The sequence below is a fragment of the Phyllostomus discolor genome, chromosome 1 (genome assembly GCF_004126475.2).
Source record: "Phyllostomus discolor isolate MPI-MPIP mPhyDis1 chromosome 1, mPhyDis1.pri.v3, whole genome shotgun sequence".
NCBI classification, from domain to species: domain Eukaryota; kingdom Metazoa; phylum Chordata; class Mammalia; order Chiroptera; family Phyllostomidae; genus Phyllostomus; species Phyllostomus discolor.
The window spans coordinates 211,937,650-211,963,703 of record NC_040903.2 but is presented as its reverse complement, the minus strand read 5'-3'; the positions used below and the strand labels follow the sequence as shown (position 1 = coordinate 211,963,703).

The 26,054-nt window shown below is 55.6% G+C and overlaps 2 protein-coding genes and 1 non-coding gene across 3 annotated transcripts in view; 2 read left to right on the top strand and 1 right to left on the bottom strand.

Annotated features, from left to right (window-relative positions):
- Positions 1 to 737: 737 nt before the first annotated feature.
- GLRX5 (glutaredoxin 5) lies at positions 738 to 8,432 on the bottom strand. The gene is made up of 2 exons (XM_028507119.2): positions 8,097 to 8,432; positions 738 to 1,359 (listed from the first exon to the last, which is right to left on the bottom strand). Exons 1-2 carry the CDS (start codon positions 8,386 to 8,388, stop codon positions 1,181 to 1,183), a joined length of 471 nt encoding a protein of 156 aa, XP_028362920.1. The 5' UTR covers positions 8,389 to 8,432; the 3' UTR covers positions 738 to 1,180.
- Positions 8,433 to 9,659: 1,227 nt separating this feature from the next.
- On the top strand, positions 9,660 to 9,931 carry LOC114493657. Its single transcript, XR_003684270.1, has one exon.
- A 14,952-nt stretch (positions 9,932 to 24,883) lies between these two features.
- The window catches only part of SYNE3 (spectrin repeat containing nuclear envelope family member 3), a 70,485-nt gene continuing 69,314 nt past the window's right edge, over positions 24,884 to 26,054 (top strand). The window contains exon 1 of the mRNA XM_036013725.1: positions 24,884 to 24,979. The gene's annotated coding sequence lies outside the window, so the exon portion shown is untranslated. The remainder of the gene's footprint in view (positions 24,980 to 26,054) is intronic.

The following is a 26,054-nucleotide window of genomic DNA, read 5'->3' as shown; positions in this document are numbered from 1 at the left end:
CCCTCCACCAAAATGTCTCTTCTCCTGACTCTCAAGAAAAACTTGGCAGACGGCTCACCTCTCTCTGGTTTAACTTCCTGCAGCAGACACTTGCCGGATGGAGGTCCTCCCTGTCGCAAATATCCAGGCACCCAACCCTCAAGACACAACCTATCTCTAATAAGGTGAAAGGAGCTATTTAATACATTCACAAGAATTCTGCCCTGGCTGGTGTGGCTCAGTGTTTGAATGTCGGTCTGGTGTGGCTCAGGTCTTGAATGTCGGGGGAGGCGGGGCACGGTGAATCCCTCTCCTGAGAAATTACCTGCGCAGCGGAACGACCTGCCTTTCCCCGGAAGAGATGAGCTCTGCAGTCACCCCAGGGCAGTCCTCTGATTGGACAGGACAGTCCCCAGGGGCGTGGGGGTGGGGCTACCACTGCCCAGTCCTCCCCTTTGGGAATCCCAAAACCCTCTGGGTGGGGCGGGGGGCGGGGCATGACTGCAGGAGCGGCAAGCTCTGAACAACCCCAACCCCGGCCTCAGTCAGTCTGCTCTCCAAGCGTTTCCCGGAGGCGCTCGGGTGGACTGACGCGGAAGGGGCCTGGAGAAGGGCTCCGGGGACCAAGGGACCAGCTCCCCCTCACCCCCAACCCCCTGCCAAGCACCCCTGCGAGCCGCGGCATCTACAGTCCTCCCCCACAGCAGGGCAGCAGACCAAAAACAGACGCACTGCTCTTCAGAAGTAACGACTCGACATGCTGTATCCTTGGCAGTTTATTTCTAAAAACAACACTCCAGTTATTATGTTCTCTTCCTTCTCCGTCATTTTTCTTAACAGAACAAGTGACAAAAAATGTGGGGGGAGATAAGATCTTTGCAGATTGACACATCGGCAGGGGACTCATGAATACCGATCATGATTCAAAAGCTCCTGGTTTTACTCCTGAATCAGGCAGAGAGCGGACGAGAACAAATTCTGTTTATAAGACGATAATACGACCCTGACTTATTACAGTGCAGCGGCTATAATTACATTCACGCAGAACCTTCTCAGCCCGACACCAGACACACTCCAGTCGCCGGCCGCTCGCTCGCTGGAGCAGGCAGCGCCTGAGCGGGGACGGCAGACGCGGTAAGGCTTCTCCCGGGCCCCGCTCCCGCTCCCGCGGTGGCCTCCACGCAGGGAGCACGCGCTGCCCTCACTTTGAGTCCTGGCCCTCGGTTTCGTCTAGGAGGGCGGAGCGGATCCCCAGCTTTTTCAGCTCTTCCACCAGGTCCCCGTTCTGGTGCATCTGCAGGAGGATGTCGCAGCCGCCCACGAACTCGCCGTTGAGGTACACCTGCGGGATGGTGGGCCAGTTGGAGTAGTCTTTGACACCTGCGGGGAGAGCATGAGAGTGTCATTCACGTGTCAGAGCTGGACTTCCGGCGGCGACACGCTGTCCGCCCAGCCCCAGCAAAGACCCGGGGGCCCCGCCCGGCCCCCCCAGGCCGGGGGAGCAAGGCGCCCGCCACACGGAGCACCAGCTTCAGAGCCACACGGCCCTCTGTTCAAACCCCAGCCTCTGACTCCAAACTGGGGACCTCGGACAAGTCGCGACTTCACCCCTCAACTGTTTCCACCCTCGTCCTGCGGGGTTCGAGGGGAATCAGGCGAGCGTGGCTCTCTCGTGGAACACCCAGCACACACTCGGCACACGGTTAACGGCAGCGCGAGTGACCGGCAATGGAAGCCACACGAGATGCCCAGAGCCACGTTCTCAGTAAAACAAACCCTGAAAGAAGTGCCACACCACTATTTCCAAGTTGAATTGTTTCACAGGAGCCTGCCTGGGGAGGCTGCCCCTGCTCAACGCCTGCCTGGGTCAGCGGATGCCACTGTACTTTCGCTCAGACCTTAGCCACTGGCTTCATCTTAGTGGTTCTCTGGCCCAGAGAAAACCCCTCTCCATGGCCACCGACTGTAGCCCTCGTCTTGTTCCGCCCCCGGGAGGGGCACGCCACGGGGCAGGTGGCCTGGCTCAGCTCAGAGCTCACAGGGGCTGAGGTCACAGAGGGGAAGGGGAGGCCCGGGGTGGAGGTCCAGGACAGGCCCCGGTGAGCGAGCCGCTCCCCGCAGGTAAGAGCCCTCAGGGCAGCTGCGGACGGCTCTGAGCCCCGAGGATGGTGGTTAAGACGAGGCGGTGAGAAGCAAGTGTAGTTTCAGTCCTAAGACATAAAAAACCCTCTTTCCTAATGTTCGTCCTCACCACCCTACCCTATGCTGAGACGAAGTGTCCTTTTTAAACACGCCCAGCCAGTGAGCGTCTGTGTCGGCTGTTAGAACAGAGGACGGTCAAATCCAGGACTTACAATAATCAGTCCTACAGAGGGCACGTGATCATGCTACACTTACACAGGCAGGCAGGTATTCTAAAACAGTCAAAACAAGCACAAAATAGAGAGCTCAACAGATTCTGCCAACAAAATACAGTGTTACACAAATTAAAAAACCAGTCAAGTGGTGCTTTTTATGTAAATAAACTAAAAATACAAGAACTGGTTCTTAATACCCTATCATTTACTTTTAAATATTTATTTTCCAAACGAAACGACCAGTTTGAGTTGTATCACAATGACCATCCAAGATACGTGTTTTTCTCATTTAAGTCGTCGTCGTTGTTGTTGTTAATGGCAACTCGGCACTCCAGGGCAGCACCAGAGAAGGCCCCCGGGTGAGCTGAGGGCTTATCTTTCTTCTCCAGACTCACGCAGGACCACGTGGTTACTCGGTGACAACATCACAGGCCCCGGAGAGCACACGTCTTTCTTTCTGGACTGTTTCTTACTGAGGTGTAACTGACACACGATGTTACAGTAGTTTCAGGTGTACACGTGGTGTTTGCCTTTACTGCAAAATGGTCACCACAACAAGTCTGTAGTTACAAAACTGCCTTCCCTGTGATGAGAGCTGAAGATCTACACTCTTAGGAACTTTGAAGCACACTTCTGAGTCCCTCCGGATGTCCACCAACTCGGCTGTGGGGGTTTCAGAAGAAGGGCCCATTCGGTTAAGCATCAGAATGTCTCCATGGTAGCAAGCATCTAAATTTACTAGAGGACCCGGAGGAGTTCAGGTTTTTCAACATCCTGACGTTTGGCGCCGCGTGATGACTTAGTGTACAAGGTATGTGTGTGTGTGTGCACACATGTGTGTGTGTGTGCGCACTCTCTGTCTTCAATGCAGTCCATCAGAACTCATTCTACGATGATGCCACTTACAAATCTTCACTTTTATGACTGAGGGTGGATGAAGGAATTAAGAAAGTGTGAACTTCTCTTCTAAACTTTCTTAAACATCTTTTACATTATGTACGTGAACCACTTATGTGCGTGCTGTCGTATCTGGGTTTTTTCCAATTAATGATATGTTGTACTGAGCTTTCTGTGACAGCAAATACCTACTTAGTCTTCTGGTGAGTGCCTACAGTTTCCGAAACATACCAAGAATGAAAATAAGTTTGCCATCTGAGGCCCACCCAAACCACACAGTCAATCTTACATAAGGGACAATTCTTTTAAATCGAATCTTTGCTAAGTAACAGACTGATCTGCTCTCAGTGATCATTTTTGTGGCACCACACTCGACCAGAGCTTTGGGCTTGTCCCACTCACTGAACTGGAGGCTGCAGGCCGTTCGCCTGACTCCAGGGGAAGGGGAAGGGGAAGGGGCCGATGTGCCACCCGGATCAGTCCTTCCCCCAAACCACCCAAACCAGGGGCTTTGCAGCCACCCTGAGCGTCCAACACCAAGCCACGTGTGAGGGGGCTAACTCCTCCCAAACTCCTCGGGACAGGAGGAGCCACGGTGTCTCCCAGCTGATAGTTTATCAACATTCAACTTACCTGCTTCTTTAATTTTTAGATCAACAAATGTTACAGGCAGCTGATGCCAAGGCAAAGCTTTGGCGCCTTTCTTTAAAAACATGCTATATTCCATTTTCAAAAAGTCTGGTACAGGTTTATATATATATATATATGTATGTATTTTAAAGATTTTATTTATTTTTAGAGAGAGAAGGGAGGGAGAGAAAGAGAGAGAGAGAAACATCCATGTGTGGTTGCTGGGGGTCATGGCCTACAACCCAGGCATGTGCCCTGACTGGGAATCGAACCTGCAATGCTTTGGTTTGCAGCCCGTGCTCAATCCACTGAGCTATGCCAGCCAAGGCAGATTTAAATATTTAAGGAAATATCCAACTGACTCCTATAGACCAGCGATTTTCAACCTTTTTCCTCTCCTGGCACACACAAACTAATCACTAAAATTCTGCGGCACGCTAAAAATATGATTTTTTTCCTCTGCCATGACAAAAAAAAAGTATAATTTTGACTCATTCAGACCGCACGGCTGCTGTCATTTTTCTACCGGACAGTCTAAGGGGAAAGAGGTCAGGGCCCCGACTACACGGTCAGGTTCCGGAAACCCCCGCAGCGCACGGGCTGAAAACCCCTGCTGTGGGGCGGCGTGAGAAGCCGCCAGCCGTAAGAGACCACTGTCCGTAAGTAGGAACTAAAACGAGTCCCCACGAGTCCCCACTAGCTGTTTAAATGTGGTTAATTTCTCTCCCATTTCAATTTTCGAAAACTGCAACGTACGGCGACAATTCTTACCAACATCGCCTGGGATCACTCAGAATCAGAGGGCAGCTCTTGCGACCTTGAAAATCACACCCGAGAATGGACTGTAAAGACAACGGCATTTTTTGGGCGACGGGCAGTGACCCCGTCTGGGACAGGAAGAGCGGACTGCAGCAGAGTCAGGGAACAGGGCGACACCGGAACCGGAAGCCGGGGGCTGTCCTCCCATACCTGCTGCTCCGCCAGAAACTTAGCATCCCAAGTATCGGGCCGGGGTGGAGGAAGTGTCCTGGAAAATTCCCTTCCAGAACTTTCAAGGGATACTTTTCAAAATCCACCGCATCGCCGAGTCCCATGTTTCTCCGTCCCCGGTTCGGACAATACGCTTCGCCATAATCCCGGCCCTTTTTCCCGGTAGATCTTCACTGCAGCAGCTTCAGAGTCTGATGCGGATTAATCCCAACTCTGCCACTGCCCAGGCTCCGTGACCTCGGGCAGTTTGCGTCCCTCCTGCCGCCGCCTCCCGGGGTCCTGTGCTTCCGCGCCTTCCCTGCCTTTGAGACCCGTGCTCAGACGACAGGCAACGGTCCGGGCCGAAGCGTGGAGAACAGCAGACACGCAACAGAGGGAAAGCAGAGCGGGCGGCAGAGTGAACAGGCACCGGCCCAAAGGTCAGCGGGCTGCGGCTTGCTGGCTGGTACCCGTAGCCTCGCCTACATCTGCCCATCTCCTAGCCTCAGTCTCCTCATCTATAAAATGGGGGTAACTCCATGCCCCGCAGATTCATTACGAAAGTGAAATGAGATCTAACTGGTAAAGTGAATTCCAGTCCCACAGGGCCAGGGGCAGTGTGGATATTCTGCCTTCTCCTTGCTGATGTCCTCTGCCCCACCCTTCCCGGTAAGGCTCCTCTGAGAAACACCCGCAACAGAGAAAGCTTAGAGAAAGAATGCAGGAACAATTAGAGATGCCACTCAGTATAAAAACACCCGTTTGTTAACCTAAGGGTTACAGAGTTTCATCCTCTTTAACCGTTTTATTTTACATACATAATCTCACTTAATCTTTACAAAAATCCCACAAGCTAAGTACAATCATCCTGCTTTGACAGATAAAGAAACTAAGACTCAGAGAGATTAAATAACCGTGCTAGCATAGGCAGAAGCCTGGGCTCACACCCAGGTTTCTAGACGTCCGAAGGCCAGGACCTTGACCACCAGAGGTAGCTTCTGGCCGGGAGCCTCTGCCTCTCCTGCCCATGACCTGCACTTGCGTACACGGAGCTGCAATATACGGGACAGTCTGTCTTCTTTAACACTGATAAACACACATGACATTGTGCCATACTTACCTTTGTGCAACTCTTTGACTAAACATGGTATCTTTCTGAAATTTAGTCACATAAATACATGGATTCATTTTAACCACAATTTCGTTTATCCAGTCTGCTACTAACAGAACAAGATCTCCTCTTGCCAATGTTTCATTGTTCCAAGCAACGCTGCACAAAACCTGCTTACAGGTCTCCTAACTCACATGCAGGCGTCTGTCTAGACCGAGGGGTGACACGCTACGGCCTTGGGGCCAAATCTGGTCCACCTCCTGTTTTTGTGAATGAAGTCTGATTGGAACCTAGTTGCCCTTATTCATTTATGCATTATCCCTGACTGCTCTCCGGCCTCGGCCGAGCTGAATAGCGGCCACAGACACTGCATGGTCCATGAAGCCTGGAAGTATCTACTCTGTGGCCCTTCGCAGGACATGGGTCAGCTCCCACTCTGGACCACGCCCTCAGGAGGGAAGCGGCGGGGTCCTCAGCTCCGCTGACCTTCAACTCAGCTGACGTGCGTATAGGGGGGTCTGTCAGTGTGCTCACACCCCTCCAGAGTGATGGGAACCACTATGGACTCTCATCGTCAGTGCACGACACGCCCGCTACACACACACACACACACACACACTCTCTCTCTCTCTCTCTCTCTCTCACACAACTTGTTATCCAACTTGTAAGGTTTGCCAATGTCACGGGTTTTTTACTATTGCTTAACTCCCCCGATACTGAAAAGGCTGAACAATTTTTCAAATGCTTAATACACACTCAACAACGATTAGAATAGGATAATGATTATTCATTCAAAAGACACTGTTCCCAAAGCAAGAAATACAACGGTGACCTGAATCGGCAGAAATTTAAGATGGTTCGTAACATTTTTAAGAGCATGGGAGACAGTTTACGATGATAAATGAAAGCATTTACTTACTGAAACACTCACTGAAAGCTTGCCCTGGGTAAACAACATACACGGCACCCAGGCAGTGGCCTGACACATGGCCCCTGCTCTCGAGACGGGCAAAATGAACACACAGGCACGCACGGTTATCAGTTGTGTTTTTAACCACCACCACCGTCAGATCCAAAAGCTGGCCCCAGAAGGATACCAACCACAGCCTTCCCGTGACACCAGCCTGTCCCATACGTGAGAATGACTAGGACTGATCATTTCAGACGCAGGATCGCATTCATAAACGCAGGGTGACAAAACGTAGGCTTCTACAGTAAAGTGGCAGAACCTGGCGCTTCAAGGCTCCTTTGCGAACACTGTAAAACTCAACAGCACTTGGCTCGGGGAGGTGCCAGGACTCAGGCACTCCAAGTCCCTCACAGGAACGCAGGGCACCTAGTTCACCCCCCAGGCGGTACAGGCACAACCTCCCCGTTTCTCCGCCAACGCGACCAACGGCCAGGGCACAGACCCACGGAGACCAGCACCAAAGGTCGGCGGCCCTGTGCTCCGCAGGAAAGGTGCTACCTGGCAGGCAGGGCCTCTCTCCACTGCCTGGCCCCTGGCTTCGTGTGCTGCGAGCCTGAGTTAGCTAGGGACCAGGAGTCACTCCCTGTCCTTCTCCCGATAAGCCTCTCCGAGCCCTGGCTCCATCTCCCCCGGCCCTAATTTCATGCCCTTTTCTCCCACACCACCAGATCCCAACTCAGACCAACAACAGAGGATGAGATTCGAGAGGCCGGTCTCTGACCCCACCAGCCTCAGACCACGGCAACCTGGGCCCCACGGTCCACAGCACTATCTGCTCATCCAGCTGAAAGACAGGCCAATGCCCTCAAGGTACGCCCCAAAGCGCCTACCTGCCACGTACCTACTGTATCCCCCTTCACCCCACTTCCCAGCCCTGCAGAGCGAGGAGCAAGGCTGCTAACCACTCTTTTCGGACACAGCCCGAGAGAACGGGCCCAGAAACGCCTGTTTCAGCTCCGCGTGAGGATCGGGGAGCCGCTAGGACTTACCCCGCTGCCCCAACTGACAACAGTACCGGGGCCCCAGGTCCTAGGGCCCTGTCCATGCCAATCACGTCTCCACCCGAGATTCTCTAATGCAGTAATACCCCGTGCCCTGACCCCACGCAAACCCCAGACAGACCCTCGGTCCCGAGGAGGGGCCTGGCCCTGTGGTCCCCACCCCGCACTCGGCGGGCCCTGACCTTGCCGGAGCTGGGGGTCGTCCAGCACGTTGTAGGCTGCGTAGTCCCGGACGCCGTGCAGCCGCAGGATCTGCACCACCGCGTTGCTGAAGCCACACTGGGGCTGCTCCGGCGTGCCCTTGAGGAAGACCACCACCTTGTCCTTCTTCACCAGCGCGTCCAGCCGCTCCGCCGAGGCGCCGCCGGCCCCCGAGCCCGCCGCCCGCACTCCGGGACCCCGCAGGCCGCCGCTGGCCACGCCACGCCCCCAGCGAAGCAGAGCCGTCGCCGCCCGGCCCAGGGACCCGCTCATCCCGCAAGCTCGCCGGAACCCTCTACCGTCGGAGACCCGGGCTCGCCCCCAGAAGCCTTTCCCCGCCCGCAGGGGCCCGGCCCGCCCCCACCCCCCCGAGGTCCTCATTGGGCTGGCTCCAAACTGCTCTTCGTGATTGGAGAAGGCTGGCCGGCAACTACTGCAGTCCACCAATCAGCTTGCTCGCCCCTCCCCCCACAGGTTAAAGGTGTTCCATACGCCGGAGCCTCGTGCTGCAGCCTTACCATTGGCCCTCGCCGACCGCTTTGTTCGTTGATTGGAGGGAGTGGATGTTCATCAGAGTCACCCCGCGCGGCACAGAGGAGGAGCGCGGGCAAAGGCGACTTCCCTCGGTAGGGTAGGCGTGTCCGCTGAGACCGTCCCGAAGATTGGGGAAGGCACTGGGCGGGCTCCCGCCGCTCCGCGGAACGCCGGGAAGGGGTCACTTCCAGAGGGAGGTTCCGGTTCCGGTACAGGCGGGGGTTGAGTTGTCATAGCAACGTGGCTGGCAGGACCCTGGTTTTTGCGTTAGGGGTGGTAACAGGGCCGCAGAAGGCCTGGGTGGGTCTTCCCCAGCTTAGCTGAGCGACTCCGGTGCCTCCCTAAGGCCGCGGCGAAAACGGCCATTCGTGGCGGAAGCCGGACCAGGCGCTGGAGTACGGGCTTGCACGGGCTACGTCATCCGGCCCGGGGCCACGGGTCCCGGCCCTATCTGGGCGCCCTGCAGCCCACGTGAGAGCGGAGTTCCATGCCAGGCTTCCGGGTCCCCGCCTCTGGCGCGCGATTATTTCTCTAAAACAGCTTTTATTTTAAAAGTTTGCACCGCGTTCTCGTCTGTGTGATCCTATCTGGGTTTGGGGGCGTTGACTTTGCCCTCTACTTAAGCCCTTGGACCTAGCCCGGGGAAAGGTTTGTTGAAGGGGGACCTAAGTGGGGAATTGGCTCGTTCGACACACGTTTTGTGAGCAGGTGCTGCGTGCTCGGCACGGTGCTTGCGGGAGATCTCAGAGAGACATGGTGCCCAAACTTTATAGCCTGCGTGAGCAATGAGATGCAGGTATAAAGTAAGGCGGGGGTATGGAGTACAGAAGGGAAGGCCCATTGCTTTTTCGCGTCTCTATTGTACTTCTTAAAGCATAACATATATTTATTAGGTGTTTATTGATTTCGCTCCCAGGCACTAGATTTAATTCACTGTGCTTGGGGCGAGGCAGGTGCTCATGTTGGTGGAATGAATGATTCCGGAAGAGTGCGACTCCGTGAAGTCCCGCGATCTGTGGTCTGGAGCCGCTCTGGGTTGGTGGTACCCTAGAGCACACCAGACTCGCAGAAAAAGCATACGCCGGAGGAAGCTGAGGCATGACTGCTCGAGAGCCAGCCGTCCCATGTGCAATTTTCCTCTGATAGTTCTGGGTACTGTTGCCACGGCGATAATGACTTTCCCATGTCATTATCTATCCACAACAGTCAGAGAAGCTTTGCAGTCAAGATATTGTTTAACAGATGGAGTCCTTTCTGTTGGACACTATGCACTGCTACAAATTTTTTTTTAATCTTAGGTATTTTAAAAATTGGTTCGGGGGATGACCTGTTTATGCTTTGGAGGTACCCACATTTAAAAACAGAAAATTAGTGCATGTGCTGTCAGCAAATGAATCTTGGAAATAATCCTTCAGCATGAAACTTAGTAAACTGAAAATAAACTGCAGACATTACCTGGAAATTCTCCTCAGTGACATAGTTCCTATTGATGTTTGGTGGTTTTCTAATGTGAGGCCCAACATTGATCAATTTCTTAAAGAATCTTCTTTTTTCCACCCAGATTCCTTGATTCCAGGTAAATCAGAGGAACAGGCATCAAGAACAGAAAAATGAGGTCTGTCTGGAAAAAGCCCAGCCACTGTTAGTATAATGAGAACTGTTTGCGTGACATTGCTGTAACCTGGCAGCCAAGGAGAGTGGCCTAGAATGTGCATGAATGAACAATGACAACCTCACTGCACTAGTCAGTGGGGGTGGTAGACACCGTTGAGTGAGCATGTGTGCTGTGTGGTCATCACATTCAAAATGACTGAGTGAGTAGAGCAACAAATCTGCATCAAATTTTGCATTAGGTTTGAACATTCTCCTGCAGAAACTATTCAGATGATTCAGAAGGCTTTTGGGGATGATGCAGTGAGTGCAGAGCAAGTAAAAGTGCAGCACAAATGTGTCAAGGATGATTGAGATTCTTTTGAAAGTGATCCATGTTCTGGAAGGCCTGCAACAAGCAGAATACCTGAGAATGTTGAACGTGTACAGGCCTCAATCAACAAAGATCGACAACCCAGGTAACTCTGCCCCCTACAGCCCAGATTTGGTACCCTGGGACTTCTGGCTTTTCCCAAAACTAAAATCACCTTCAAAAGTGAAGAGATTTCAGACCATCGGTGAGATTCAGGAAAATACAGCAGGGCGGCTGATGGCGATTCCAACAAAGGATTTTGCAGAGTGTTTTGAACAGTGGAAGAGATGCTGGGAGAACTGTGTGAGGTCCCGAAGTGCCTACTTTGGAGGGGACTGAGGTGTCATTGTCCTGTGTACAGTGTTTCTTGTATCTTTTTCAATAACTGTCCCTCTTTCACAGTGCCTGGCTGGGAACTTTCTGGGCGGGCCCCCTGGCTCGTAGGAGACGCCGGGGTGCTGGGGCGGGACTGCCGGGTCAGAAGTCCAGCCTACGGGACAGCAGCAGGGAACACGTGGTTTCCGAAACCACCTTTCACTCGTGCTACAGTAAGTTGATCCTTTTAGAATAAAAGGCAGTTCGTTCCTGAAATTGTCAGTTGTACGTTGCCTGCTCAGCTGTCTACCTCGGCCTTCGCATTGACTGGAGGAGGGAGGAGAGTTTGCACACTGGGGTTCTGAGGACCCCGGGGCACAGGGCAGGAATGACAGCCCTTATCTAGGTAGTGACGTTGGCTTTGGAAGGGCGGTTATCTGTCTCGGTTGTGTCACTGAGTCGGGAACACCGCTGTCGTTAAAGACTCAGAGTAGCCCTTGAGCGGGGAGGACGCGGAGCCCGTGTCTCTCAAGCGTGAGGTGCAGCGGCTGCGAGCAGCGGGGAAGGGCGGGAACGCCGGGGGAAGGGAGGCCGTGGGAAAGCGTGCCCTTCAGGGAGCGAGGCGGGCGGCCTTGGTAGTGTGACCAAGGACAGGAGAGCAAATCATGTGTCCAAGCCAAAGGAATTGGAACGATACATCTAAATTTAAGTTTCTAATAAAGGAAGCAAAAATACAAATGTCTATGGTGAACGTATTCATTGCTGTCTTTGCGTGAAAACCGCTCTCGGAGCGCTGGCACCAAGCCTCCGTGAGTTAAAGAAGCAGAAAAATAGCATTCGAAATATTTCTTCCAAAGCATCAAACTCTTCATAGGACTTGGCATATTAGTTTTGAGGTTTCTCTTTGGGAATTCTATGATGAAAACGTGTCACAGATGCACCCTTCGGGCACACAGTGGTGGGAAACCTGCTCGTATCCTCAGATAGATTTGGGTGTTTTGAACACGGAAGTCAGTACCTGTCAGTTTGTGATCCCTCCCACACGGGCACTGATGGGGGAGTGGGGGCGGGAAGTACACAGAAACTTAGGAGAATCCTGGCATTTTGGTCACAAGATATAATCAGACCCCAAACTAAAAGAATCCAGGCATGTAAATATGCTGACTCAGGCCTCCTAAAAATGTTTTTCCTCTCTGCACTTATTTATAGATAAGGCTTTACTGTATTTGGTAACATTTTCTATCCACCGACTTCTCCGAAAGCAAATTCACGTTGAAGCACAGTTAAAAATCTTACAGACTGGAGATCATGTCTCCCCCTAATCAGCCCCAAGTGGTTATTGAGCCTGAGACGATGCTCTGTGTGAACTCTCGGCACGTCAGTGTTTCTGTGCCCGACGTGCGTGTGGAAGCCTGCTGCATTCTGACAAAGAGGGTGCGTGTCTGTGCACAGGACGTGCGGCACACAGACAGCCAAGTCTGAGCTGCACGGAGCGTTCCGTGTCATTTTAAAGCACAAGTGGCCGCCCGGGTTGCCCAAGCGGTTGAGCCAGCAACAGTCCTGAGCTAAAATAGCATTTGTGAGCTGGAGTTGCAGCTGGAACCCGAAACCTTTGTCTGGTGCACTTGGCTGCTGTCCAGTAGTTTTTGGGCCTCTCTGCAACCCTGGCACTAACTGGATGCCCCAGCTGCCCCAAGAATAACGTGATGTGTGAGGAACCCGGGCACTGCCCCGCCCTCTGAGAGAATCCTTACTAATCCCTGATGCCCAGATAGAAATGCCTTCTGCACTTGGACTGCCTCTGTCTGACAAAGACAGCTGCTGTTGCAAACACTCCTCTGACCGTGGGGGTGGCCTCAGGCAGGCCAGTCACTGGTGTGAGGCCACACCAGCGGCCTCAGCCTAGAGACCGCGAGGAGGGCCTCACGAGGGCCTGCGCTCCTCCCTGGGTCGAGGGAAGAGGAACGGTGTGCGGGAAACCAGTTGGCTCAGTCGAGAACCAGCCCCAGCCGTGGGGGCTGCAGGTGCAAACGGATTCTCCGAAGGACCGTTGGTGAGCAGCCGGGAGGCCACAGCGGAGCCTGCTCCTGCTCCGGGATTTGAATGGCAGCCGTGGGGTATGAGCCCTGGGTCCCAGTCCTCGGCAATCCTAAATCCTAAGGAGTTTTCATTCTCCATAGAATGTCGTCCCCCCCACCCCACCATCTTCTTCCCGGGCCTGTGAAAAATGTGTGAAACCTGCACACAGTTAACGTTCTTTCAGGAGGCCGTTATCTGTGGGCTGCAGAGTGAGTGCCGAGGAACCGATCAGCGCTCTGCCTCTGCCGCTAAAGGTTTACCCCCGAACCAGTCCTGTCCCTGTTCTTCAGACGGGTTTGTGTGCGTGCCTGCCTTCGGGCCTCCCCCACCCCGAACCCCAGGATGAGGGCTCTCGGACAGTTTGGTCCCCAAATTAGGTTCTCTGCCCAGTGTATGACCTCTTTTGGACAGACTCGAGCCCCTCGGGTCCCTCTAGCAGCTAGCGTGCCATCACAAGCACTTTCTGACCTTTTACTGCCGAGTCCTAACAGCACCAGCAAGCCCCACAGAAAAAGATTCCTGAGCTGTCTTGGCTCTGCCTGTGAGTGTGTTAACGACAGATGTGATTTTTGTGCCTTGTGGAACTGAAATGACAGTTTCAGTCTAAAAACTCAATGAAAAAAAAATGGAAACCACAGCTCTTCATTCCTGAAGGTTACATTTCCTTTCCTCCCCCAGCTCTTTGGCATTGAGGCCCCAGCTCCGGGCTTCTGCTGTGGGGAACTTTGTTTCATTCTGAGGAAAACAGCCCGAGCCCTGCCCCCTAGGAGGCAGTGTTAAGAATGAAGGGTCGATTGTAAAACGTGTTCAGACTTGATTAAAGGGGAGAAAAGAGCAGCCGACTTTGCGCAAGCTGTCTGTTTCATCTCCTGCGTTGTGTGTTTCTCTTCTCCAGCAGCAGAGAGTTCCCGTAACTCCCACTGTTTGTTCCTGCATTCCAGCAACTTCCGAGACAGTGCCTAGACCACAGAACAGAAAATCGGGGAGCCGGTGCCGCTCTGGGTCAGACCTGTTAGGAAAATTTATCTTCTCGCAGCAGTTCATGGTCCCCTCTGATAATCACCACGTTTGCAGCCAGACGAGCGCCTGGGCAGTTGCATTATTTTCCTTGAATGATGGCTGCGATGTGGTGCCAAAGCCTTAAATACTCCCTATGATGAGTCAGAATTCCCCTTGATGCTTCCATCTTTGAGCCTTAGTAATTTAATGCGTCAGAATTAAACCCGGCTATCATGGGAGCCCATTGCTGCAGCCTGCTCCTGCAGTTAACCCAGCGAAGGATGAGGAATTCAGAGGTTGCGAATGAGATGAGACATACATTATCTTTTGCCGGAAATATTGGAGGATTTTAAATGTTTTTCTGCTTTTGTGGCCTGGAAAATTCCGTTCGTTAATTCCAACTTTCAACTTTTTAAAAAAATATTTTATTTATTTATTTTTAGAGAGGGAAGAGAGGGAGAAAGAGAGAGAGAGAGAGAGAGAGAAACATCAATGTGCGGTTGCTGGGGGTCATGGCCTGCAACCTAGGCATGTACCCTGACTGGGAATCGAACCTGCGACACTTTGGTTCGCAACCTGCGCTCAGTCCACTGAGCTACACCAGCCAGGGCCCAGCTTGCAACTTTTTGAAAGCATAGCCTACTGAGATATAGTTAGCTGTTACCCAGTTTCAGTGAGCCAGAGTTTCAAAGAATTTTAATGAAAGGCTGTTACAAACTAATTATATTGTTTAAAAAAAAAAAAGAGAAAAAGGTAAGGGGGTCACTTTGCATAGACCTCACTTGCTAAAATGAGTGACCAGGAGAATTTTGCGTTAAAAGCCTTGAGGAGAAGGGGCCCAATGGCAGGCCAGCCCTTGCAGGCACACGGCGGCAGGGCGCCGTGGGTTCAGTGCAGCGCTAAGCACGTGCATCAGTCCAGGCGGCGAGATATTCCCGCAGGTTCACCCTCACGCCACGCACTGCGGCTCAGTTCGCACCTGCTGCCGGCTGGCTAGGGACAGGACCAGCAGTGGCCTCTGACTTGAAGGTTTTTTTGCTTCTGTTAAAAATCAACACGTCATATTTCAAAATCTTTCCGTCTTGAGAAACTTAGAGCTTCTCCTGAGAAGCCTCTGCCTTACCCCGCAAGGCCGGCAGGGGGCGCTCGTCTGTTTTACTTAGGAGGCTGGGCAGCCTGAGCCCATAAATGCTGTCCCCGCCACGAGGCATGGTGTCTGGGAACTCATGTTTGCCCGACTCCACGACTCCACCGGGTGCTCTCAGTTCCTGTCCAAGGCCTGCCCTCACTCTAGGGAATGGCTAAGGCTCCCTTTGCTAATGTCACAGCCACAGCAGATTAGAAGCAGTACATTTCAAAAGGTTAACGCTAAAAGCAGAAAGAAGCAATGACTAACAGGTTACCAGGAGATTCTAAGAATTAGGAGGCAAGACATTCTGGGACTTGTTTTTAAAGCAGCTTTCTGGGAATACTGGATGCAAGCGGGGGCCTCCAGCCTGCACGGCGCACTCCTCCTTGAGCGTGGGAGCCCCGACAATCACGTGCAGCCACCAAGGAAAGGAAGTTGTACTTCGCGCGCCCTGGACCGGAAGCCAAGGAAACGGCGTGTGTATTAGATTGCCAACAAAATTATACACATGCGTGGCTTCGGGAAGTTATGTTAAGAAAAAAAATAAACCTGAGGAATACATTCTTCCCTAACTATGCCAGATAAGCAGTCCGGTTCCGCCTCTTCGTGGACTTCACGCCAGCCTGCAGCGCACCTTAGAAACTCTTCACTGGGCGGTAAGGGACCGGACGACACCGGCCCGCAGTTAGGTGTTGCTAAGCCGCGTGAACCAGACGCTGGGCTTGGGAGCGCTCGGCTGGCTTTCGGCCGGGCGACGGCCACCCACGAAGCAGCGCTGGGAACGCCGATGCACTGTTTCACCCGCGATGAAACAGTTCGAGGCGTTCAGGAACATAGCCAGCCCCATCTCACAGCTGTTGGGGACCAGACCCCTTCGGGGGCTCGTCTGTGTCACAGTTTCATTGTTTTGTGTCGCCCCCTCCCTGGACCGGCAGCGTGTAGTTCAACCGAGTTCTTTCCTGCCCCTGGCCCTCGGCGCTACACCCGGTACTTGGTGTGTGCTCAGGGAGTAATTCTTGAGTGGAGAACAGGTAGCAGGGTGACCGTGCAGGGTGGGGTCTCAGAAATCCCAGCGTGTGGAACACGCTTATGCCTGTGCCGGGGGAGGGGAGAAGCAGCCGCCCGTGGAGCACCCACCTGCTCTGTGCTGAGGGGGCGCTCCAGACACCCCCTCCCGAGGGCCTCGCAGTCATGACAGGGACAGGGACAGATGCAAGAACGTCACTAGGGCTGGAGGAGAGTGGCAGCGGGGCTCTGAGTACCGAGGGCAGCACCCCGGAGGGGCAGGGGAAGCTTTACCTGGACGCTGGGAAAGGGTCAAGAGCTGCCGCTACCTGAAAGGGAAGTGCCCTGGAAGAAGAGGGAACAGCCAGGGCAGAGGCCAGCGCTGCAGACCCATGGGCAGGGCGGAGGGCCTTGGGACTTGGTCTGTGGGATGAGAGGGGGTCATGGGAGGGTGTAAGCCGTGAGTTTTTGAGGGATGAGCCCCACGGGATGGTTGCAGGGGACCTGGAGGCCATGAGACCGACCGACAGGCAGGCCAGAGGCCAGTCAGGAGACCAGAATCCAGCCGCTGCTGGTCTCCAGCTGGCGTGGCGGAGGTGTCCAGGCTTCAGGGGTCAGACTGACGGCACTTGGCAACTGGCTGGATGTGGGGAGGTGTCAGGGAGAGGAGGGAGGAACTTGGGTTTGTCCCCAGGTGCCTGGCTTAGAGGCTGGTGGCTCCTACCTGCGGAGGCAGGGCAGACAGGAAGGGGGGTGGAGGGGAGAGTCGGGAATTGCTCTTGGACACTCAGTTCCGAGGAATGTGAGGCGGCGTAAGTCATCAGATGACAGCTGAGCGCCCGGAGGAGAGGCCTCGGACCATTGCGTCTCCAGGTCCGGACCTGGTGATAGAAGAGGCTGGGGCAGGGAGAGCAAGAAAGAGGCAAACAGGGAAGAACCCTGGGGAGTGCATACTGCAGGGAAGGGCAGGCCAGAAGGCCCAGAGGGGCAGGATGGGGAGCAGGAGCAAGTGCTCCCAGGAGAGGCCCTGATCCCCAACGGACGTCAGAAGTCACCGGGCGGGGGGGGGGGGGGGGGGGGGGGAGAACTGGAGGGCTCTGGGGGCGTGTCCAGGCAAGGACACGACCTGGGTGTCTCCCGGATTAGGCAAGGCCGGTACACAGGGCTGCGGGCTGACACAGTCAGACCTGGACCCTCGCAGGGTCTCTGGGCCAGGAAGGAGTGGCCCAGTGAGTTAATTGTAAGGTGTCTTCTGGCTGACCTGTGCACGCACATGTGTGTGTGCTTGCACACGTTTGTTTCAGGCTGTCTTAGAGTTTGTACGCTGAGTGCACAGGGACCAGTCCTTTTGCCCAGATTCACCGGAGACACAAATAAACATTTCAGTTGGATGACGAAAGAGCCTGGGTTGCTGAAGCGGTGAACTGATCCCACGGGCACGGGGCCAGCAAGGACCTTTTGGACACCCAAGGTCACCGGGATGAGTGTGCTGCCTTATCTCCCGCCTGGCTACAGGGGCTGCTTTTGTGTGCTGAACCTGGCTTTTTAATGAGCCGGGAGGTGCCTTTGTGGCGCCTGCCGTTTCTTCCCTGCCCACCAGCTCTGCAGCATCAGAAAGGACACTTAGGATTCACGCTCTGTGAGACTCTGCCCAGGTGCCACAGCTCTCGGGGGACCTGCAGCAGGCACTCTGGGAAGCGTCCGGTCTGGGTGTCTGGGGCCCGTGGTCTGCAGCAGGAGTTAAGGGTTTTGTGGACGGAGGCTTCTGCGGTGAGCCGGCCTTCTCTGCACCAGGCGCATCTTCAGTCATACAGAGCTGACACCCAGAGCAACCGTCCACGCACAGACGCAGGGACGCATTTGACAGGAGCTTCTGCCGCTCCCATAAAGGGGTCAGCTGTGCCCCAAGTGTGTGGGCTTCCCCAAAGAGTAGAGCCCCCCTGCTCACATGGTGATGGCGGGATTGGCCCAGATGCCCAGCACGGGTTCCACTGCCCCAACTCAGGTGCCAAGGCCAGGCCTCTGCCTGTCAGTCTGCCAGGCGGGGCTCGGAGCCTCCCCCCGCTTCCTGGGCGTGCTGCTGATCACACAGCGTTGCTAATATTATCACATGTGCAGGGCAGCCAAGTCCATGCCCAGAGCAGGCAAGAACACTCCTGCAGATTCCAAAAACATGTCTCCGGGGAGCCCAACAAGACAGGGTTTCCCTCTGCACAGGGCAGCCTTTCCTGCAGCCTCCCCCGGAGGTGGGCTCTGCTGCGGAGTCCTGTTGGCGACCATACCCACTGGGGCTCCCCCTTCCCCCGGCAGCCCACACCTGCACCAGGCTGCAAGTCTGTCTGTGGCACGCGGCCCTTCCTCCCGGATCCCCAGCACAGCCCCTCCGGGGAAGACGGGGCAGGAAGCGGCCCCATCTTCCAGACCTGGAGACGTGCGGAGGGGACAGGGCCCACCCACTGCGGCCAGCTGGGGAACACGTGTCCGGGGAGAGAGAGACCACGAGGAGATTCCCATCCAGCGAGCTTCCTGCTCTGCCGACCCACACACAGCAGGGCTGGCCGCCCAGCCGTTATCAAGGCTGCATTCCGGCTTCAAAACAAAAGTAAACAAGCCGGGCTCCTAACCCGCTACTGTTTAGACCCAAAGGATGAAGCTGGAAGGGCGAGCGGCAGTCCGGGCGCTGGCTGAGGAGCCCTCGCGGGGCTCACGTGTTGTTCGGTAACCAAGGAAGTCGCTGAGCGCGGAGGCAACTTCCCTGGTACAGTACGCCGCGGCAATTCAGAGAACACAAAACCGCGCTCCTTATCTGCAGCGGCTCAGCCGGCCCTGGCGTTCCGTACGTGCAGCCCTGACACTCCCCCTGCAGCGGGCGCAGCTCCTGGACACGCCCCCCCCCCCCCCAAGGCGGGCGGGGGCTCGGCCCTGCTGCGCATGCCGCCCGCCACCCCAGCCTTCTCGGCTGCTGCTCTCTCACCACAGAGGCCCCACTTGCCACTAAAGCTGGTGCTGCTCTTTGCAAAGAACTTTTTTTTCCCCATCATAACCTTGACCATTAAGATCTCATCATGTTAACGAAGTGGGAGCTTAACGCTTTGGGTTCAGCGTAGCTCTGTGTGAAGCTGGAACCGAAGGAACGGACTGCGGTTTCGCCCTGACCGGGGCATGGTCCTCCACTCTCGCTACGAGCCAGGCAGGACGCACGCACAGTGATTGAGAGTGTGGGCTGAGGCCAGCGGTGCCTGGGGTTGTGCGTGGGCTCAGTCACGTGATAGCCACATGACAACACGCAAGCCTTTATTTACTCTCTCTGTCCCCTCACTTGTTAAAACAAGATAGTAATTATAACTAACTTGAAGGCGCTGAGGAGGGTTACACACAAGCAAAGGCTGAGGGCAGTACCTGGCAAGAGTAACCCTTTAATAAATGTGACGAAGCATCGTTATTCTCCATCATGCTTCCAAATGTAGCTCACATCTCGCCTTATCCAGAACACCTCTCCCCGAACGCTCCAGCCTCCGCCCCTCCCTCCCGTTTCGGGCTCCTCTGTAAGCGTCACTTCTGTGCCGTGCAGTCCAGCATCTGCAGCTGGCTCTCCTTGGACTTTAAAAAAACTCGTGGCCCGATCCGGGGCAATGACCGGGGTATGCTCATCACCACAAGTAAGTGGGCAAAAGCTGGCGGCGTGGCATCGCCTAGGGGTGCTCTGACTGACAGTTGCCACATGAGGTGTGAACATTCGCCCCGACACGGAAACCCAAACTGAGTGTTTACTGCACCTTCCAGCCCCCCCCCCCCACCGGAAACAGCCCAGGGGGCCTTCAACACGTGAGTGGGTAGGCGGTGGTCCAGCCGCACCGTGGACACGCCTCAGCAGCATGCGGCGTGAGCCCCTGACGCGCAGAACCACCTGGAGGCATCGCCAGTGAATTATGCTGGGGTTAGCGTGTCACCCGAAGTTGACATACTTTATGATTCCAGTGACAAAGCCACCTTGAAACAGTGAGAGTGTGGGAATGAGGACAGGTTAATGGTTGCCAGGGCGGAAGGAGGGGGCGAGGGCAGGAGGAGGGCAGCCCGAGCGGTCCGAGGCGGTGGCCGTGCTCTGCACACTGCTGGTGTCAGCGTCCGTCTGTATCCTCTTCGTGACCTTGTTCCTGTGGTCATGCAACAGTTGCCACTGGAGGAAACTGGGTAAAAGGTACAGGGGGCCTCTCTGCGTCCCTTATTTCCACTGCAGAATCGACAGTGATCTCAAATGTTTATTTTAAACAAAACCGCTTCAGGTGTTCTCAGCAGAAGCGGAGAGAGTGGATGGGGTTGCCTGCTCACGGGGGAAGATGGCAAACCCCTTGTAGAGGCTTTACTTCTTGAAACAAAGTGTGCCGATTGTGCTCGGACATTTTCGAGTTTGTTGTACTTACTCCTTGGAGTGAAATAATGGCAGTGTGAAGTCATATTAAATGACGGTGTTGTCTACTACAGCGATTTTCAACTGGTGTGCTTGCAGGGACTTTTAAAGCACGCCACACCTGACTTCTTTATTCAGGGGCACTGACCCTTTTCCCTGAGATTGTCAAATAAAAAGTGACAACCACCATCACAACAGCCATCCGGTGTGAATGATACAAATTGTACCTATGTTTTGTCAGATTGGCAAAAAGTATAATGTATTTTTGGTGTGCCACAGAATTTTAGTAATTAGTTTATTATGTGTGCCGTGAGACAAAAAAGGTTGAAAATCACTGGTCTACCCTGGCTGGCGTAGCTCAGCCAGTGGATTGAGTGCAGGCTGGGAACCAAAGTGTCCCAGGTTCAATTCCCAGCCAGGGTACATGCCTGGGTTGCAGGCCATGACCCCCAGCAACCGCACATTGATGTTTTTCTCTCTCTCTCTCTATCTCCCTCCCTTCCCTCTCTAAAAATAAATAAATAAAATCTAAAAAAAATTTAAAAAAAAAAGAAAAAAAAAGAAAATCGCTGGTCTAACACATTAAGATTCACACTGTTTTTTCAATTGGGAGAAGTACAATAACTCCAAGGTGATCTTTTCGTCTCTCTGTAAAATAATTTAATTATTTATTTTTAGAAAGAGGGGTCGGGACAGAGAACAGGAGAGAGACATCCGGCAGGGGTGGAACCCGAAACCCAGGCCCGTGCCCTGACCAGGAATCAAACGGCGACCTTTCACTTTGGGGGCCGATGCCCAGCCCACTGAGCTGCGCCAGACCCAGGTGGGGCAGGGGCAGTCCTTTCTGATTGGCTCACTTCACAGATGCAGGAACTCGGAGGCTCGCAGATAATGAACAGTGCTGACAAGAGCCAGCACCCAGCACCCAGGACCTAGGCCTGTGCTTCTGAGACACTGCAGCACCATCAGTGTCTCTAGAGGGAAATCCTGAATTGCTGTGGTTCCCAGGCTTAGTTCTTGAGATGCCTCATTGCCACCCAGCAGGGGTGCCCCTGCCCGGTCACTGGGTGGGCGGCAGCTGCTGGTGCGGAGGGCTGCTGGTCCAGGGGAGTGCACACACCGGGCAGGTGCGTGGGCTCATCCTTGAAGCCCATTGTAGGTAGGACCTCAGTGGGAAAGGACAGACTGACACTTGGAAAGCTGGCAAGAAAGAATGAAAGAGAAAGAGGGAGGGAGGGAGAGAGAGAAGAAGAGAGGAGGAGAGGGAAGGAGGAAGGAAGGAAAGCCAAGAGCAGACCAAGGCAACAGTCAGCTCCCCAGGGCTCAGATCAGGGCTTCTCTGATGGGGTGCCCCAGCAATGGCCACCCCAGGGTGAGGTTTTCATTTCCGGTTAGCCAATGGCGCTAATTTATTTCATCACTAAGGGGGAAGCTGGTCTAGGACAGAGACACAGGAGCATAGTTTTCCAAAACACCCATGACTGCCCTGGGACTCTGGGCAGGGTCCCCCCTGATGCCCTCTTGCCTTCGTGCAGCAGGAGGTTGGATGGCAGTGGGGGCAGCCCGGCTTTCGTTCTGACCACTCTGTGGAGACCGAGCACACAAACAGCTAGAATCAGGTTTGCAAAATCAGATTCCTACCGAACGCTGTTAAAGCTAGCCTGCCCAGCTTCAAATGAGAAACAGACCAGAATGATTTCCCCAGCTTATTAAATCGGCCCCTGCTCCCCTGTGCGCGGTGGAGATGCTGGCTGCGGGGAAGGGATGTGGGGGAAGCCGAGTAAAAATTCTGCATTTTGGGAGACCTTTTGCACGTTGCACAAATAGCTCCCACTGCCAGATGAGTCAGAATTTCCGAATGGCATAATTTTAGGGCCTTCTTGTGGTTCCCTCTCTGGGCCACTTCTGAAAGGGAGGCCCTGGGGTGGGGTTTCCTGTGCTCGATTCCACGGATGACAGAGGGGCTCCCCACCTCCTCTGCCAGGATTTTCTCCCAGACGTGTTTTCCTTCCCACTCCTTTTTCTGGCAGCAAGGAATGCTGCTGCCGAACTGAAGTCTTTATGGCCTTCCCGGCTGCGAACCACGCCCCCCTCTCCCTCCCTGGCCCCAACCCCGTTCCCCTGCGTTGTTCCCTCTACTTTTTCCTTCCGTATGAACTATTTTGCAGTGACAGAAGGTGGCCATATCATTGACAAAGAACACGTCCAGTTTTCAGGTCAAGCTTAAGAAAAACAAATGTTCTGGAAAGCATCCAGCTCTGTAAAATCAGAGATAATGATAATAGCAATAAAGCTAGAATTATCTGCACACTCTCCTGTGGTTTATAAAATAATTTCATCCTGTGCATTCTCACCTGTGAACTCTTATTGCTATCCCTCTTGAACAGATGAGAAAACCAAGGTTCTACGAGGTCACATGGCTTGCTAAGGTCCACGCAGTTAAGCATCAGGGCTGGGCCTGGACTTTGGGTCTCTGAGGCCTGACACGGGTGCTCACGGCCACGGGAACAGCGAGAGGGACCGTTCAGCTCCCAGCACCAACACCGCCCTGTGCAGGTTCCAGTCCCTCGGACACAGACTCCCTGCACTGTGGCCCTCTGGGGATGACAGTCCGTGCCGCATTCTTCTCCATATTCCCAGGGGCTAGCACATAGTAGGTGCTCAGGAAATGTTTGATGAAAGCCTGAATGGCTGTGTGCCAGACACCGTAGTCATCACGCTGTGCCCAGAACGGCTCACAAAACCATTGAAGACAGGTTCCCATGATCACACCTGTTCAACAGAAGAGGAAACCAAGAACGACCAATGAGCTCGGAGTTGCACACTCCAGCAGTCTGACAGCAGAGCCTGAGCTCCGTCCTCCCAACCGCACGGACCTCGAACTGGCCAAGGGCAAGGCGGGGAAAGGCCTTTTGTGTGTATTGCCTGTGAGCCTCAGAATAACTATAACTTAATTAGTGCGTAATCAATTCGGAGGTCTGGCTGACACTGGCATTTTAACGCAAGCCGGGTCTACCCCGAGATAACTCCAGGCTCTACCTACCTTCCTCCGGCGTGGAAAGGACACACACACACACACACACACACACCGTCTGTCTTACACGTGACTCTTCCCTTTAGGACACTGGTTTCTACTCTGATTTACTCCACACACCTCCGCAGAGGGCCCGCCAGCCTCAGTAAGAAGTGACAGAGGAAAACGCCCTTGGGGAGCATTAGACATGGGCCAGTGACTTCCCTCCGCGAGCCCAGCCTCCTTCTCCCCACCTTCCAAACACGTGTGCAGCCGCCACACCTGAGTTGTGAACACAAGTCCACCTCTTGCTTAGTCCTACAAAGCTGTGCTCCTCCTTAGGAGGCGGGGCCAATCGTGCAAACGTGTCATTACCGGGACAGAGAGGGGGCTAGGGCAGAGGACGGAGGACGGGTCAAAGGGGGAGGACGGGTCAAAGGGCTCGAAAGCGCTGGGAGCGCCAAGGCCCAGGGGCAGATGAGGGTTAGAGTCCTTCTGCGGGGAGGCAAGGGGAGGGGGTGGGCATAGTCCGAGTCGACTCACCGGACCCGGTGAGGGAGGGGGTGGGGGGAGGGGTGCGGGGGAGGGAGGGAGGGAGGCACTTTATGGGGTTTAGGTTTGTGGGAGGTTCGGATTAGGCGTGGGGCTCACATTCTTCGTGGCTCATTCCCGGTCGCCTCCGTTGCTCCGCGTCCGGGGGGCTCCCACCCGGGCCTGGGGCCCAGAGATCCCGCGTGTGGTGGCCCCGGGGACTGTGGGGTCGGGGGGGCCGGGTGGCGCTCCCTCACTGTCAGGCTGACCGAGGGGTGTCACTTCCTCCTTGGATTCACGCCTCCGGGAAGGGTGCCCCCAGCCTTTGCCCCGACCCGGGCTCCGAGAGGGCGACCCCGCCAGTCCCCCAGCCTTCTCCCCAAGTCTGCACACGCCCAGGAACTCCCTCCCCGGACTCAAATGTCCCCGGGAGAGCTTCGCGCCGTCCTGGAGGATGAGACCCGGACGGAGGCGCACGGGGGTCGGGGGCTGCTGGCGGCTGCGGGACTGGAGACAGCAGCCCTGCGCGCGGGACGGGGAGTAGGATGGGGAGCAGTCCCCCGCGCTCCCTCCGCCCGGGGGCTCGGATACAGAGCGCCCTCTGGGCTGGGCCGGCGCCCCCACGCCTCCGCCCCCCGGAGTCTGGTGGGTCTTCACGGGCCCCGCCCCGTGAGGTGCCCCGGTGCTCTGGTGCTCCCATGTCCCGTCCTCTTGCCCACTGGGCGGGGCGGGGGCCGGAGTGGGGGCCGCGCCCCGCCCTAGCCCCGCCCCGCCCCGCCCCGCGCGGGAGCCGCCCAGGACACCGGGGGCCGAGGGCGGCTCCGCGCGAACTGCCCGCGGCTCCGCGCGAACCGCCCGAGGGGCCCGCTCCTGCACGCCCTGGGCCCGGTAAGTGGTGCGCGGCCCCGGGACCGGGCGGGAGGGGGGCGGTGGGGTCGGGGCCTCAGCCCCTGGCTCAGCCCTGACGCGTCTCCCGGGGACCAGGGTCCCCGAAAGTCGAGGGGACCAGGGGAAGCGTGCCCGGCGCGGGGGCGGAGGCCCTGGCATGACAGCTGCCGGCGGGCGGGTATTTTTAGTTTAAACCCGGCCGTTCCCTGCCGCCTGCGAAGTCCCAGAGTGCTTCCGCTCCCCAGCCCTGGAGGCTCAGCCCCCCAGAAAAAGCCCCAAACCCGGGGCAGCGCGTCCGCCTCCGCGTCCGCGGGCCAGGCGCCGCCTCCAATCTTAGCTCTGCCTCCGCCGCCGGGGGAATCGGACCTGTCACCGCGGGCTCCCGCGGGCAGCAAACGCGGGCAGAAATCCCCGCTCCTGGCGACCGCGAGCTAGCCCAGCGCCCCACGTCGGGAGGGGGCGTCAGACCCCACGGGCGCGGTTCCCCTCAGACCCCTCCTGGCTGCGCAGCTTTGGGCGAGCGGCTCACCTTCTCTGGGCCCCAAGCCACAGCTCGGAAGGAGGAGGTAGTGAGGCAAAGATCTCCCCCGCGCGCGGCCTGAAGGAGCCCCCACGTGGATGCTGACTCCACGCAGGGCCTTCCCGTCCTGACTTCAAACGGCGGTGGATCCGCTGGATGCGGCCCCGTGGCCAGCCCAGGGGCAGGGGGTGCTGCCCGCAGCCCAGCCGGTCTCCGCTCCACAACTCTAAGGCCGGCGACTCCATCCGGGGTGGGGCGACAATGAATGTTGTTCTTTTATCCCTTCGGCTCTGAAGCTCCAGCCCAGGGCTGCCTTGGGACCCTCCCCCAGGTTCCTGGTCTCCTTCACCGCGGAGGGGCTGACTTCTTCAGGCACTAATTAGGGCTGCCAGTGTGTGTGTGTGGGGGGGCGCCCACGTGGCCAGAAGTCATGCCCCGTGCCCCCAGAATGAGACGGTGGCAGAAAGTACCTGTCCTCCCAGGAAAGGGAGCATGCCACACCAATCCCTGTCCTCCTAAACTTGGCAGGACACCCTTCTGCCACCACTGAGAGGA